General features: G+C 32.2%; 6 protein-coding genes across 13 annotated transcripts; 2 read left to right on the top strand and 4 right to left on the bottom strand.

The window, feature by feature from the left end:
• The first annotated feature begins 94 nt into the window (after nucleotides 1–94).
• LOC124495304 (coiled-coil domain-containing protein 97) lies at nucleotides 95–1,869 on the top strand. The gene has a single exon (XM_047058662.2). It carries the CDS (start codon nucleotides 95–97, stop codon nucleotides 875–877), a length of 783 nt encoding a protein of 260 aa, XP_046914618.1. The 3' UTR covers nucleotides 878–1,869.
• aralar1 (calcium-binding mitochondrial carrier protein aralar1) lies at nucleotides 867–3,921 on the bottom strand. 5 transcript variants are annotated; one of them, XM_047058556.2, is made up of 10 exons: nucleotides 3,630–3,921; nucleotides 3,482–3,561; nucleotides 3,260–3,418; nucleotides 2,319–3,190; nucleotides 2,008–2,262; nucleotides 1,904–1,946; nucleotides 1,723–1,820; nucleotides 1,526–1,664; nucleotides 1,357–1,455; nucleotides 867–1,290 (listed from the first exon to the last, which is right to left on the bottom strand). In XM_047058556.2, the coding sequence occupies exons 4-10, from the start codon at nucleotides 3,099–3,101 to the stop codon at nucleotides 977–979; spliced, it is 1,731 nt and encodes a 576-aa protein (XP_046914512.1). In that variant the 5' UTR covers nucleotides 3,102–3,190; nucleotides 3,260–3,418; nucleotides 3,482–3,561; nucleotides 3,630–3,921; the 3' UTR covers nucleotides 867–976. The 5 variants fall into 5 exon arrangements, with proteins under 5 accessions (XP_046914512.1, XP_046914505.1, XP_075592258.1 ...); XM_047058549.2 differs by having other exon boundaries at nucleotides 2,319–3,165; nucleotides 3,219–3,418; nucleotides 3,630–3,909; XM_075736143.1 differs by having other exon boundaries at nucleotides 3,482–3,564; nucleotides 3,630–3,904.
• A 62-nt stretch (nucleotides 3,922–3,983) lies between these two features.
• LOC124495234 (lysosomal acid glucosylceramidase) lies at nucleotides 3,984–6,068 on the bottom strand. Its single transcript, XM_047058575.2, has 3 exons — nucleotides 5,829–6,068; nucleotides 5,251–5,771; nucleotides 3,984–5,178 (listed from the first exon to the last, which is right to left on the bottom strand). Exons 1-3 carry the CDS (start codon nucleotides 5,887–5,889, stop codon nucleotides 4,159–4,161), a joined length of 1,602 nt encoding a protein of 533 aa, XP_046914531.2. The 5' UTR covers nucleotides 5,890–6,068; the 3' UTR covers nucleotides 3,984–4,158.
• Nucleotides 5,889–9,512, bottom strand: LOC124495196 (BTB/POZ domain-containing protein 7). Of its 2 annotated transcripts, none has more exons than XM_075736141.1 (3): nucleotides 9,095–9,512; nucleotides 6,181–8,927; nucleotides 5,889–6,107 (listed from the first exon to the last, which is right to left on the bottom strand). In XM_075736141.1, the coding sequence occupies exons 2-3, from the start codon at nucleotides 8,758–8,760 to the stop codon at nucleotides 6,033–6,035; spliced, it is 2,655 nt and encodes an 884-aa protein (XP_075592256.1). In that variant the 5' UTR covers nucleotides 8,761–8,927; nucleotides 9,095–9,512; the 3' UTR covers nucleotides 5,889–6,032. The 2 variants fall into 2 exon arrangements, with proteins under 2 accessions (XP_075592256.1, XP_075592257.1); XM_075736142.1 differs by having other exon boundaries at nucleotides 6,181–8,907.
• A 723-nt stretch (nucleotides 9,513–10,235) lies between these two features.
• LOC124495275 (ketosamine-3-kinase) lies at nucleotides 10,236–11,668 on the top strand. 3 transcript variants are annotated; one of them, XM_075736140.1, is made up of 4 exons: nucleotides 10,257–10,385; nucleotides 10,443–10,777; nucleotides 10,844–11,262; nucleotides 11,332–11,668. In XM_075736140.1, the coding sequence occupies exons 1-4, from the start codon at nucleotides 10,295–10,297 to the stop codon at nucleotides 11,453–11,455; spliced, it is 969 nt and encodes a 322-aa protein (XP_075592255.1). In that variant the 5' UTR covers nucleotides 10,257–10,294; the 3' UTR covers nucleotides 11,456–11,668. The 3 variants fall into 3 exon arrangements, with proteins under 3 accessions (XP_046914578.1, XP_046914594.1, XP_075592255.1); XM_047058622.2 differs by having other exon boundaries at nucleotides 10,236–10,385; nucleotides 10,443–11,262; XM_047058638.2 differs by having other exon boundaries at nucleotides 10,242–10,370; nucleotides 10,443–11,262.
• Nucleotides 11,413–13,204, bottom strand: LOC124495256 (protein angel homolog 2). Its single transcript, XM_047058597.2, has 2 exons — nucleotides 12,675–13,204; nucleotides 11,413–12,625 (listed from the first exon to the last, which is right to left on the bottom strand). Exons 1-2 carry the CDS (start codon nucleotides 13,030–13,032, stop codon nucleotides 11,457–11,459), a joined length of 1,527 nt encoding a protein of 508 aa, XP_046914553.1. The 5' UTR covers nucleotides 13,033–13,204; the 3' UTR covers nucleotides 11,413–11,456.

Genomic DNA, 13,204 nt, shown 5'->3' with positions numbered 1-13,204 from the left:
AAAAAATGTCAAATCAATCGATCATTGATTGCTCATTAAAATCTTGATTCAAACTACGATTATGATTAAATGAAAAATAATAATTATCATTACAATGACAATTATGAGCGAAGATCAAGAATCATCGAATTCTTTCAAAGTGCTGAAAAACAAAATAATCGAATCGATCATTAATGAAAGAAATGCATTTTTCATCCATCAACAAATAAATGATCCTGACCTATCATTAAATGAAAGACGAATTATCGTTGAAAATTTACTCCATTCAAATAAATCTTTATTTCTACAGCGATATGGTCAATATCTCGATGCAAAGGCATTGACTTTTTTCTCCAATGACAATTGTGAAGAGGTTCAAATTCAGCTAGGAATTTTACAAGCAAAAATCAAATCAAAAAACAAATTGCTTCGTAATCGTCGATTTCAAGCATTACAGGACTTGCTGAAAGAAGGGACATATTTTTCCAATACTGAAATTCAATCACGAAATCCCTATTTATTTGAACAAATGATTGGCCGATATATGAATGAACAGGAGAGAAGAGAATTTCAAAATTCCAATTATCATCAAAATTATGATCAAATAGGTTTCTCATCTTATCTTTTAGAAACGGCCCGACAAGTTTATTTAGAAAATCGAATAGTTCAAACAAAAGAATCGCAATATATCGACGATTCTTCCGGTGATGATTCAGAAGAGATTAATGACGAGAAAAAAGATTCATTGCGACAAGAATTTTTAAAGATTATGATTGAGAATTTTTTGGCTGGCGAAGATAGAGAATATTTCAATTATGAAAAAGTGGACAATAATGAAGAATATGATTTGTCGCGTGAATTTGAATATGATCAAGAAGATCGATATTTCGAAGAATGAACAATTTACTTGATTAAATTTAATAATTTTTTGAATAACTCAACATTAAACATTTAAACATTGGAAGATCGATTTGCAAAGATGTTGAAAGTCAAAGATTTACGAAGCAATATTCGATTTGAACTTTGGAAAATATAATCCAAATTTAGACTCCATTCCAGTAAAAGTTGATAAAGCAAGTTGATAGCCACCAACATGACTAGGATTATGTGATGTTTCCAATAACGATTTTTTGACAGGTTCAGTGGAACCAGTGGGCCGACGACCACCAAAATCAACATAGAAGATACGTTGCAATAATTCATAAGTCAGCAACGTGAAACCGAATTGTGGGGCACTGCGAAATACTCGCGCTGGACCTCCTTTCCAAAATGCTGAACCACCTTCTTCTTTGAAAATTTTTCTGGCAGCATCTGTCATAATTGTCATTGAAATCGAATAAACAAGATTTATTAATTCATAAAAAAAATTATTCGTACCAATTATTCCAGAATAAGTGGTTTGACCAGCTCTGGCTGCCACTTGAAGCCTGGTTTTGATCACATCAGCCGGTGTCACTAAATATGCAGCTGGAACGCCTATATGATTTTGTTTTTTTTTTCAATTTAATCAAATTTTATTTGACAAATTTCCAAGTTGAATACGCACCAGCGATGACAGCAGATGTCAGCAATGATAGTGGACTATTATGACCGTTAACATCGGCAAATTCAAGCTTACAATGGGCGTAAACCGGAAAGTAAATAGCCGAAAAAGGTATGTCACGTAGAAAACAGGCTGAAGATCCCTATTTTACATTCTGCAAGATTCGTAACAAATTAACATAATAGATAAACATTACTAACCTTGTATAATCCACGAAAACCCAATTCTTTAATAACACCAAGAGCGCTAATCTTTGGTCCCGATGTAATTTCACCGGCAACTTGTAAACGAATTTTTACTGTGTTTTAAAATAATGATTAAATAATTAAATGATTAATATTCAAAAATGTTGATAATCGATAATAAACAATAATTTCAAACCTATTTCCAATGGATTCGTAAACATAACTTGAGATGCGCCAGCCTTGAAATTATTATCATTATTAGTTTCAAAAAGTACAATCTATTATGCGTTCAATTCTTACGCTTCCACCAGCAATTATTTCGGCTCCAATGGGGATTTCTCCGTTTTTACTGGTTAATTTATCGCGAACAAAATCATTCATTGTCAATTTAATTGCTTTCTCTGGACAAACACCAACTAATTGTGGAAGTAAGCCACGATATAAACCACCAAATCCTTCATGACGAACAACTTTTTTGAAACAATCCCAACTGTTCCGATACATTAACTCGCCAATCATAGAGCCAGTACGTTGATTTTGCATTCTAGTTTTGACCTTCGTTAAAAAATCGTTTAATTCAAATTCATAATAAGAAGAATAGATGAACTAACCAAATCAATAGGATAAACCACCGTAGCACCAGTAGCACCGGCAATTGAACCTAATGTAAATCGGTAAACACTTTCCAGGATTTGAATACCGACACCACGTGGTTCTTGACTGATGGAAGAATGAGATTTAGAGGCATCAAATTTAGAAACAAATTGTAGCCCATGTCGTGGAGACAAACGTTCCAGATCATCATAACCTATTCTCCCAGTTGGCTGTCTTAGATGGCTAACAAGCTGAAACAAAATATCAATTTCCAATGGAGTAATTTGGTACATTTGTTGTGATGCAGCAAAGAATTCTTCTTTAGTCATTTCCATTTGAGTGTTGTTTTTGGTGAATGCAAGAAATATCCGCTTAATAACTTCAATATTATTTAGCAATGTATTGAATGCTATGAAATATGGAAAAGAAACTTGATGGCCACCGGCAGTCGAACTTGCAGCTGCAACCAAATTTCTTTTGACATCTTCGGATAGCAAATGGTTTTTACAATTACTCATGATTTCTGAAAAATCTAACGCTGAAATGACTCCTTGTTTTCGATGATCCCGCGATTTAAACGCCTGTACGGCATGTTCTTCATGAAAATCGTGCAATAATTGAGAAAATTCCGAATAAGAGATGGTACGCGTATGTTTTTCACCAAAATGAAGTCGAACAAAATCCGATTTAAAATCGAATGGCATTTTTTGATGAAAAATTGTGCTCTTAATTATTTCTTCGAATTCATTATAAGTTATAGATCCGGAACCATTAGTGTCGAATAGTTGAAATGCGGTCATATAGATTGCATCTGGGCGACATAAAACCGCTTCAAAAGCTTCAAACTCTTGAAAGGAAATAAGACTATGAAAAAAGTTTGATCTTGAATCTAGAACCAGAATATAGTGAAATCATACCCGTCTTTAGATGTGTCAAGAATGCCGCCAAGAATATTTACCGTTTTCGGATTGAAATCATCTTCAGTATAAAAGCCTAGAAAACGGCGAATAAAATCTTCGCTTGTCATGTATCGATGACCATTCTTTTCGATCGAAGCAAATTTATCAAATATTTCTCGAAGTTTTCCTGGACTGGCACGTTTGATCGAAGACAAAATCTGTAGAAATTAATCTGATTAAAATTATCAAATATAAAGTGATAATTAATTAATGTTTATTACTTCTGAATGACAGGCGGCATTTTTGATCAATTTGGATAGAATATTGTTGAACAAGGTTAACTTTTTCGATTCTTGATTCTCTGCTTCGGAAGAACGTTTGAAATATTTACTTTCATTTCAATTTTTGATCGATTTGTAAAAAAATTACCTTGAGCATTTTTATAAGTCAAATGAGTCAAATAAAACATTCTGACTCTTGAGGAATTGATCAAAGGATAAATGACCTTTTTTGGATATCGATGACGATGATAAATAATATTGAGAAAAAAATGCTCTATTTTTGAGAATAGATAATAATTATTATGAATGACGATGATAAAGACCACCGCCGCTGATTATAGACGATTATTTCTATGATAATCAAGGACGAAAGAAAGTTATATCCAACCAATCTTACCGCCTCTAGCCGACCAACGATGTGATATCATTCGCCTATCGCATGCATGCATGCATTTTATGAAAACATCTACATTCACAATGGATAAATGATAGATGCCACCACTTGAGATTAGAATCATTTTTATTTCTATCATACATATGATTTTCAGCTGATATTTAATCAATTGAGGATTTTCTATTCTATTATTTGATTATCATCAATTGAAGGATGTTCATTAATTTTGGAAAAATTTTTTTTTATAAAAAATTGTTGTTATTTCTTAAATTATACTTTATCATCAATACCATACCAATGTTTGAATGGAATGACCTTTGATTTCATGAGAGAAAATTCCATACTTATCATCATGAATTTTCAAAGGTACTTCATGTTTATTACGATTCAAAACAACCAATACGGTTGCCTTGTTTGGTGTTTCAAAGGCAACCATATTCAAGTACTCATGTTGAGTCTGTATGTCTAAACGTACCGATCCAGGTTCAATAAATCGTGTAAAATGTGCTAATGAATAATACATTGGTTGTTTGTAATATTCGCTGCCATCTTCACTGACAATGATTGGAGAGTCTACGAAATTTTTTACCCAATTCGGGCCACCCTCTGGATCGAGTGCCATATTCCAATCGATCCAACCGCTAGTATAATGATTTAAATCTTGAATGATATCATAGGCATATGATTGAGCGCGATCCCAATTACCCAATGAAACTTTTTCCAATTGAAAAGGGTTTGCACCTTCACAAGCTTCCGTAGATAATAAAAAATAGTTTGGAAATTTATGATGAGTCTTGGAAACTACTTCGACTGAAGTGAATGGATTCAGATACCAATGGAAACCGATACCAGAAACATATTTATTGGCACGTTTATCACTTAAAATGACATTAGCCCATTTCTCAATGAACGGTCTTTGATCATCCATAATCATAAGTTTTAGCTTATCAATTCCAAACCCGGATGCATTTAATTGGGGTCCCAATGTTTCAAAAATGAAATCACGTTGTTCTTCTGGCGACATTGCATTACAGTTAAACTTGAAAGCAGGTATTGTTCCATCGACTGGTTCATTTTGAATGGTCATTCCCCAGAAATTGATTCCTTGTTTTTCATATTCTCGTAAAAATTTTATCATATATGTTGCATAAGTTTCGTAGTAAATTCCATCCGGTTTGCCTTTGATTCTTCCAAGACCATTCAAATGGCCATTGGTTTTTATCCATGCTGGTGGACTCCACGGAGATGCGAATAGTTTGATTGGATAATGACTGATGTTTTGTGCCAGTTTGACCAATGGAATCTATATGGAAAAATAAATGTAAAAGTTAACCACAAAATTAGCTTGAATAAATAGAATTCAAACATTATTTACCTTATAATCGAAATCTTCGGCAGCCAATTTGAAATATGATAGATTAAAATCATCATGAATTTTAGGACCAAGTTCATCGTATGAGTATGGTCTGGTAGAAAAATCCGTACCGCCGATTGGAACTCGACCCATTGAATAGCGTAAACCTCGTGAGCTAAAATAATCATAAATGACATTTTTTGCCAATTGGTCGTTCAATTTTCCTATGTTAATTCCAGTAGCATCGGTGAATGCTCCACCAAAGCCAATGATTGTTTGAAATGTTTTATTTCGATTGATCGTTATAGTTTGTCCATGATTTAATGTATCCACATTTTTGAAATGATGTTCACTACGTAAAAAACGATCCGAATGCATATCACTGCTAAAAATAGTGATCGTTTTCGATTCATTCGAAATTCTATCATCATCATCAAACGAATCACAAACAGTTGCATTACAAATACAAACAAAACTATGTTTTCTATTAAACCATCTTGGAACGCAAGGTTTTCCACTTGTCATGGACATAATCATGTTCCCTGTAACAAAAAAAAAAAATCAAAATATTTTCAATTAATAATTACCTGAATACAAACCATCGATTATGAATGAGAACAGGATTGTCAACATAATCATTAATTTTAAAATATCAGGCATTTTTCAATGTCAGTGTTTTATTAAATAAATTTCGAATATAAAATACAAAATGAAAGAAAATTGTGATAAAATGTCCAATTAAATAGGGAAAATGCGGATTATAATTGTCATCAATTGAGCTTTCTTTTTTGACATATATTTCTTCAAATCTCTTTACCAACAAAAGCAATATCAGGAATATAATCGCTAAGTGTTCGATGAGACTCTGTACTCGAAAACTATTTATCAAAGAAAAATGATATAAGTATTTATGAGATTTGATGGCTGATTAAATTATATATATTATCAAACCTGTGTTTCTAGTTCATATTGCGAAGTGAGTTCTTCCAGTCGTAGTTCACTTTGATAACTGAATGGATCACATTGACTAACAGATGTAATGTTTGAAGATGAATTGTCAAACATTGTCGTAATTGGTCTTAGTGGTGGTGGCGGCATTGCGTTTCTATCAAAAATATCTATATCATTGTCAGTTCTATTATTATTTTTTGAAAATCTCAATGATGAATTTATTTTCATCATAGAATTGCTTTCATCGTCGTCATCATCATCATCTTTCGAATCAAGTCGAAGATTACGTTGCTTGGGCGTTAGTGAATTTTTCAGATGTAAAACTTCACAGGCAATATCGGGTAATCCAAATTCCCTGACCACACGTAATTGAATCAATCTCAATGCTTCACATCTTGTATGTGATATTTGCAACGCTCTAATGCAGAAAGGTGATGTTCGAAGTTCTTGTTCACGTTGATGCATCATGTACATTATTCGTTCCTCCAAAATTGGTAAACTAGGCCGTACTTTATCGATATCTTCATAACAAATAGCTGATGATGAATCTGATGTAGATGTGAGACAAAAATGAAAATTAGGAAATGATTGTGGATTAGGCAGAGTAAGATCGCTATCGGATATTAAACTTTCGTTTCCGAGATTCAACTTTTCCAACATGTATAGATTATCTGGCATTGCATCGACAAATGTATTTGATTTTGGTTTTATCTTCATGAATAAACTATCAATATTTTCATCCAACGAAATGGAACGTTCAAGTTTTTCTTCAAGTTGTGATTTACATTCATCAAAATAATGTGTGAAAAAACGAAGTCTCATAAAATGACTATTGTTTCGAAACCATGCTGCATATCTATTTGAAGGCACTTGTTCATCTGAAATTTTCACCATATAGAATGGTAGTTGTATAAGACCTCTTTTTATTGTTGACATTAAAAAATCGGAATCGATAGGCAAACAATGTCCGATTCGAACTAAATCTATTAATTCGGATATTAAATCGTGAAGTTTTGATTCATTAATCTCTTTTTTCTTGATACTTTTTCTAGTTAAACTATGTGAAAGTAATAGATTTGGTTCACGGTCTTCTTGTTGTTTTATGACATGATGTTCACCCCATTTAATTATAGATTTTAAAATTTCCAATTCGCTGGCTTCAAGAAAATCAGATTTCAATACATCACGTAGATGAGTATAATCTAACTGATATAACAATGAATGCTGAGAAATAATGGAAGAGAATTCTTCTTTCAAAAAAGTCAACGCTTGACGTTTGACCCATGGCGATCCATGTGATTGTTCACTCCATTTCAATATCAATAATAAAGTCTCAAGATTCAAAAAGTTTATCATCATATCTTCACAGCTTTGAACAAGAAAATCGATTTCTAAAAATCGGGCAATTTCATACAAATTCATTACTTCTTTTACCAATATCATTGATTGTGATTCTTTCGAATTTGATGATGATGATGATGATTGGCTGGACAATCGATGACGACATTTACATATGGAAGACTGTATTAAATTCAATAAATTTTCCGAATCTCGATACATGACATGCAACAAGATTCTACCCAAACGTCTTGGAATGATTGATTCATCCAAAATGATTTTCATCCGTTGCGGACAAGCATTTTTGTTCAGAGAATTTCGTTTCTGTTGTCGAATAATAACGTTTCGAAAGAATGGGGAACGTGCACTCAAAATGGCCTGATGACACGAAAATTCTGTTTGCTCACAGCAACAACAATTTGATTGTGATTTCGAATCATTATCATTGCTGCATTGAAAGCAAAGCGATGCATCGCTATATATTCCGGTTTCAAGTAAATGTTTAAGATCGTGTGATAATGGATTTGGTACACCACATTGCTGGCTTATTCGAATCAATGCTTCATATGAGGCTGAATTACTACGTGGATCATATGAACCGGCCAATTCACCGGAATAAAGATATTTGAGTAAATCATTGAAAAGTTCAACACGAAGACCTTTGATGTCAAGATTAACCGATACAGTACTTCCTTGAGGTAGTTTACCTAATAATTCACGGAAATATGGACAACGAACGCAAACGATGGCTTTGTGTACAGGGAAATCAACACCTTTATAAACTAATGTTATATCACTGTTGTGCTTCAAATCATATAATTCACTGAGATCATTACGAATGCTTGAGGCAATGGGTCGTGCACTTTCTGCATGTAAAGATAATTCTTTCATAAAAAATGCTGCACGATATTCATTATAAATCTGTGCTAATTCTTGTGTGGATAATGATTGTGCAAACTCGATAAACACTTGAGAATGATGAGAACATTTTTTCAATTTAGTTTTAATTTTTTGTTTCAATTTTTTTAATTTTTTATCTTTACTGCTGAATATTAAGCCTAGTGAATTAACTGTTGATTCACTGGTATTAAGAAATAATCCATGATGTTGATTATTATTGGTATTATTGGCACTTATTGATGAACAGGTGACATCGGTGATTGTGTCGAATGTTGAAATGGAACTTTTTGAATCGGAACTTTGATATGAACCAAAATATTGACTTGAAGTATTGGCACCCATTTTTTCCGTCTCATCGTTTGTTGTTTTTGCTCACATTCTTTCAGGTTATAGCCTGACATTCCCAACTAAACAAAGGTGGCAACATTACCTTGACCACCACTGTGGTGTCTGAACGATACATAAAAACTGGACATTCTTAAATTTCTCCTATTTTTACATTAAAAGTTCTTATTGGTAGAATTCGGCAGTCACATGATTCGACACAGAAAAGAAAGTAGGGTTAGTATACTAACCAAAAAAGGTTAGGATTATAACCCAAATTGGTTAGTGCTAACCTGCAATGCTCACCCACAAAGGTTAGTGCTAACCATTTTACAAGATACAAGTTACATACTCATCCAATGCCCACTTTACACCGACGTAAAAATTGAATTAAATTTACAAGATGTCCACACATTACACGACTTTATCCAAAACAAAAAACACATAAACTTCACAAAACTATGCCTGTACATTTACAATTCACTCAAACAACAACACACATAACACTCCAGACTTTATTTTCTTTTATTTTTAGGCAATTTTCTATTATTCTTTAATTATAATTTTTAATTTTTAATTTTTTTAATATCAATATTCTTGGCGAATTATTCCGATTGGAATAACGCCATAATAAAATTATTATTATTGTAGGAGCATGTATTAAATAAAAATGAAAGGAAAAGGAAAAAAATATAAAAAATATCACAGGGTCACCAATGTAGGAGCACGTTGATTATGTGTGCTAATAATCATCTTTATTCAGACTCTTCTTTCTTTTTATATATCGCTCGAATCAAAGGGGGTCGATCATAAAGACGTGACAGTTTGGATATTTTTCGATTAAATTATGAGTTATTCTTTTAAAAATAGTTTGTGGAATCATTTTCCGATATGGTTTGTTGCTTCCAACTAGTTGTTCAATTATTGCTTTTATTATTGTAATAATGTCTTTATCGAAACAAAATTTAGAATCAATTTGATTATTGGATTGGCTTGATAAGGCCATGATTACATTGTTTGGGAATTCTGGGAATGTGTAGTTAGTTAAATTAAAAAAATTTCTAGCTCCATCAAAAAAATGATCGACAAATTCCTAGAATATAGAAATAGAATATTGAGAATATATTTCATGGATGATTTGTTAATATTTTCATCATCAGTAATTTTCATTTCGTCTTAATTGTTGATATTCTTGATTAAAAATGATCATGGTAAGCAAATGAACCTATTTCAAACGGTACAATTAACGTTGTATGACGCAATTGGGATGTGAAATATGGATGTATTTTATTATATTTCTAATATTTTAATATAGGAAAAGGGAATAAAAGAGGGTGTAATTGTTGCAACAATCGCGTAATGAACGATACAATCGATGATTTAGAAATATCGATGGAACAATCGGTTGGCAAAATTGCTCATCACCCAAATTGGTCAGTACTAACCTGAAAAGGTTATTTTTTGTATAATAACCAAAATAGGTTAGTACTAACCTTTTTACTTTTTTTCCTGATCAGGAATTGTGCGTGCATGCGATGAATTTTCGTAAAAAATGGATTTATTTACCGAAATTCAAGATAGATTAGAAACTAAAAAGTTTTTGAAAACTGCCCAAACATTTCATGATGGTTATATTAGCAATGGTAATTGGTTTTATTTCAATAGTAATTTTCTATTGTTTTACTTTTCCCACGTTTTAGGTGCCAGTTTTGAAACTGATGATGGAATTATTTTTGTCAAGACAAATTACGAAGACATAGCTTTAGATATGTTGAATGGTGAATTTTCTTCATTGCAAAAAATTGCAGAAACCCAAACTATATGTACGCCAAAGCCTTATTTTGTAATAGCCGATCCGAATAGCAATGGCGGAGCGTTGATTGTTGAATATTTGAACATGCAACCGGTGACAAATTGGAAAAAACTTGGCTCCAATTTAGCGGATTTACATTTATTCAATTCGGTTCTTGGTCGTAAAAAACTGCGGTTAGAATCATGGATCGGTAAACCGCTCACATCGCAATTACCTGAGAATATTGAATTTACTATAAACAAAAACATCAAATTGAACATTCCCTGTGACATTATCGAAAAAGTCGACCATGTAGAAGAATTCGGATTCTATTCAACCACTTGTTGTGGAAAAATTCCTCAGAACAATGAGTGGCATGATAATTGGATTGAATTTTATGCTCGTAATCGTTTGAAGCAACAAGTTGACTTGGTCATTGAAAATTTTGGTAACCGCAAAATTATCGAATATTGGTCAGAACTTCAGCTTAAAATCGATAAATTTTTCATTGATGTCATTGATAATATTGAACCGGCTTTATTGCATGGAGATTTGTGGTCAGGAAACGTTACACAAATCGTAAATGGAGATCCGGTAATTTTTGATCCAGCATCATTTTATGGCCATTCTGAATACGAACTTTCAATTTCCAAACTATTCGGAGGATTCAGTTCCATATTCTATGATGAATATTTCAACAAGATTCCCCAGCAAAAAGGCTTCAAAAAGTAATGACATAAATAACCATTTTGTTCAAAACAAATGATATAACAATTTTTTCTTTTTTTTATAATTAGACGTTCAGAATTGTACACACTCTTTCATCTACTCAATCATTGGAATCATTTTGGTGGATCATACGCAAACCAAAGCATTGATTTAATGAAAAAAATAACGAGTTATGTTTTTAATATTAATTAAATCATGATAAATAGAACTTTGCACTTAAGGCGATATGATCTGAACCCAAAATTGAATTGGGTATGTTGCCGATTTTTTTCAAATTTTGTTTGTTCATTAATTGTTTAAATGCTGATAAACGTAAATTTTTATGATTATGACTATAAAACAAATGATCAACCAGACCGCAATCAAAATGAGTTGATGTGGAAATAAATTGTAAATTAAATTGATCCATTATAGGATAGACTGATTTGAAATCGAAAACATGTCTTACTGTAAGATCTTCGGATTCATCAAAAATGTTTGATGTTTCGATGGATTCATTTGTACAGTTTGTGAAACAAGTGTTGAAATCGATTCCATTCAGTACCAGATCACTTTTTTGTAACATTCGTCCTTTTTCAAACCCTTCTCTTTGACCAGAGATATCGCCACTATATAATCCGCGAAAATTAAATTGTCCTTTTTTGATGAATTCAATAAGAGCACTTTTTGGCTCACTATTGAAATCACCGCACAAAATAATGGGAAAATAATTCATTTTGAAAGGATCTTTTGTTGCTGTATTTGCCGAATCATTTCGAATGGCGAACCGTTGAATCTCAGCCAACAATAATCGTAATTGTGCCAATTTTATATCACCACGTTTAGGATTAAAAAGTAAATGAGTATTGGCCACAATTAAATTGGTATTATTTTCTGCTCGAAATCTACCGATCGGACGAAGTTTGACTACTAATGCAACTTGGTCTCGATCCAATAAATTTGATACATCCGGACGATTCATTTGTATTTCCAACGAATCCTGTAGTCGAAATTTATTTTTCTTAAACAAAATCGAACAGCCATCATGATTTTGGCCAGTTTTAAGCTTAGAAACCACTTGATAACCACGTTCTTGAAGTGTAGGTAGAATAGAGGTAGTGAAATTTTCTAAATGGACCTCTTGTAAGCAGAATATATCCGAATTTAATTCCAATAGCTCTTGTTTGAGCCGATTACTTCGTTCTAACCATTCAAGATCGGATTTATTACTATCACGATAGAGGTAAAGATGATTAAGTAAAAGATTTTGTGCCAAAATATTATAGGTGGTTAAAGAAAATTGATTCTGCCGGCGCGCAACATTATCTGGTTCCAGAACTTTTATCCATCTACGACATCTATTGATATAGTTGTATATTTGGCCTAAATTAATTTATTTAGCGAACATTACTCAAAAAAAGGAATTAATCACCTGGATTATCAAAAATCATTGATTTTGTTGAATGTTGATGAAAATTATATGACGAATATTTAAACAAATTCATCTGATCATCCAATTCACAAAGACAAATTCGTTCATCATCAACACTTTTGAATTGATCAAATTTATTGCATTGCGAACAATTTTCATTCGTCTTTGTCGATCTAGATGATGATGATTTTGTTGCCAATGAAGATGAGGAAAATTGCTGCTCCTTGTTATATGATAGTGAAGATACAGTTAATTCGTGTGTTGGCTGGCTTGTAGTTGTAATCTTCGTAATCGTATTTTGATTGTGGCCATTATTTTTATTTTCAATGATTTCTCTATTATTACTATTATTCCACATTAACTAAGTTAACTTTAAACATTACCTATGTATTAAATTAGAAATTGTCAACTTGTTGTTGTTATTCAAATCAATTAAATTTGGGAAATATGCTAACATTAATAAGTTTAATAATAATAAAATAATAAATTTCCTCGATGTGGACATAATAAAAACAATATAAAACATAAAT

Source organism: Dermatophagoides farinae, chromosome 2 (assembly GCF_024713945.1).
Source record: "Dermatophagoides farinae isolate YC_2012a chromosome 2, ASM2471394v1, whole genome shotgun sequence".
NCBI classification, from domain to species: Eukaryota; Metazoa; Arthropoda; class Arachnida; order Sarcoptiformes; family Pyroglyphidae; genus Dermatophagoides; species Dermatophagoides farinae.
Note: the sequence above shows the minus strand (reverse complement) of the source record. Positions and strands in the feature narration are given on the sequence as shown.

What these genes read in the sequence shown, in the direction of transcription:
- LOC124495304 (XM_047058662.2), top strand. Translation starts at nt 95, where the DNA reads ATGACAATTATGAGCGAAGATCAAGAATCATCGAATTCTTTCAAAGTG.
- aralar1 (XM_047058540.2), bottom strand. Translation starts at nt 3,669, where the DNA reads ATGTTTTATTTGACTCATTTGACTTATAAAAATGCTCAAG. An exon ending in GACTTATAAAAATGCTCAAG is followed by an intron (nt 3,565 to 3,629) that starts GTAATTTTTTTA and finishes GTTCTTCCGAAG; the next exon opens with CAGAGAATCAAGAATCGAAA. An exon ending in AAATAATTGCTGGTGGAAGC is followed by an intron (nt 1,947 to 2,007) that starts GTAAGAATTGAA and finishes AATAATTTCAAG; the next exon opens with GCTGGCGCATCTCAAGTTAT.
- LOC124495234 (XM_047058575.2), bottom strand. Translation starts at nt 5,889, where the DNA reads ATGCCTGATATTTTAAAATTAATGATTATGTTGACAATCCTGTTCTCA. An exon ending in GTTCTCATTCATAATCGATG is followed by an intron (nt 5,772 to 5,828) that starts GTTTGTATTCAG and finishes TTTTTGTTACAG; the next exon opens with GGAACATGATTATGTCCATG. An exon ending in CCGAAGATTTCGATTATAAG is followed by an intron (nt 5,179 to 5,250) that starts GTAAATAATGTT and finishes TTTTCCATATAG; the next exon opens with ATTCCATTGGTCAAACTGGC.
- LOC124495196 (XM_075736141.1), bottom strand. Translation starts at nt 8,760, where the DNA reads ATGGGTGCCAATACTTCAAGTCAATATTTTGGTTCATATCAAAGTTCC. An exon ending in AATATGAACTAGAAACACAG is followed by an intron (nt 6,108 to 6,180) that starts GTTTGATAATAT and finishes TTTGATAAATAG; the next exon opens with TTTTCGAGTACAGAGTCTCA.
- LOC124495275 (XM_047058622.2), top strand. Translation starts at nt 10,295, where the DNA reads ATGGATTTATTTACCGAAATTCAAGATAGATTAGAAACTAAAAAGTTT. An exon ending in TGATGGTTATATTAGCAATG is followed by an intron (nt 10,386 to 10,442) that starts GTAATTGGTTTT and finishes CCCACGTTTTAG; the next exon opens with GTGCCAGTTTTGAAACTGAT. An exon ending in CAGCAAAAAGGCTTCAAAAA is followed by an intron (nt 11,263 to 11,331) that starts GTAATGACATAA and finishes TTTTATAATTAG; the next exon opens with ACGTTCAGAATTGTACACAC.
- LOC124495256 (XM_047058597.2), bottom strand. Translation starts at nt 13,032, where the DNA reads ATGTGGAATAATAGTAATAATAGAGAAATCATTGAAAATAAAAATAAT. An exon ending in AATGATTTTTGATAATCCAG is followed by an intron (nt 12,626 to 12,674) that starts GTGATTAATTCC and finishes AAATTAATTTAG; the next exon opens with GCCAAATATACAACTATATC.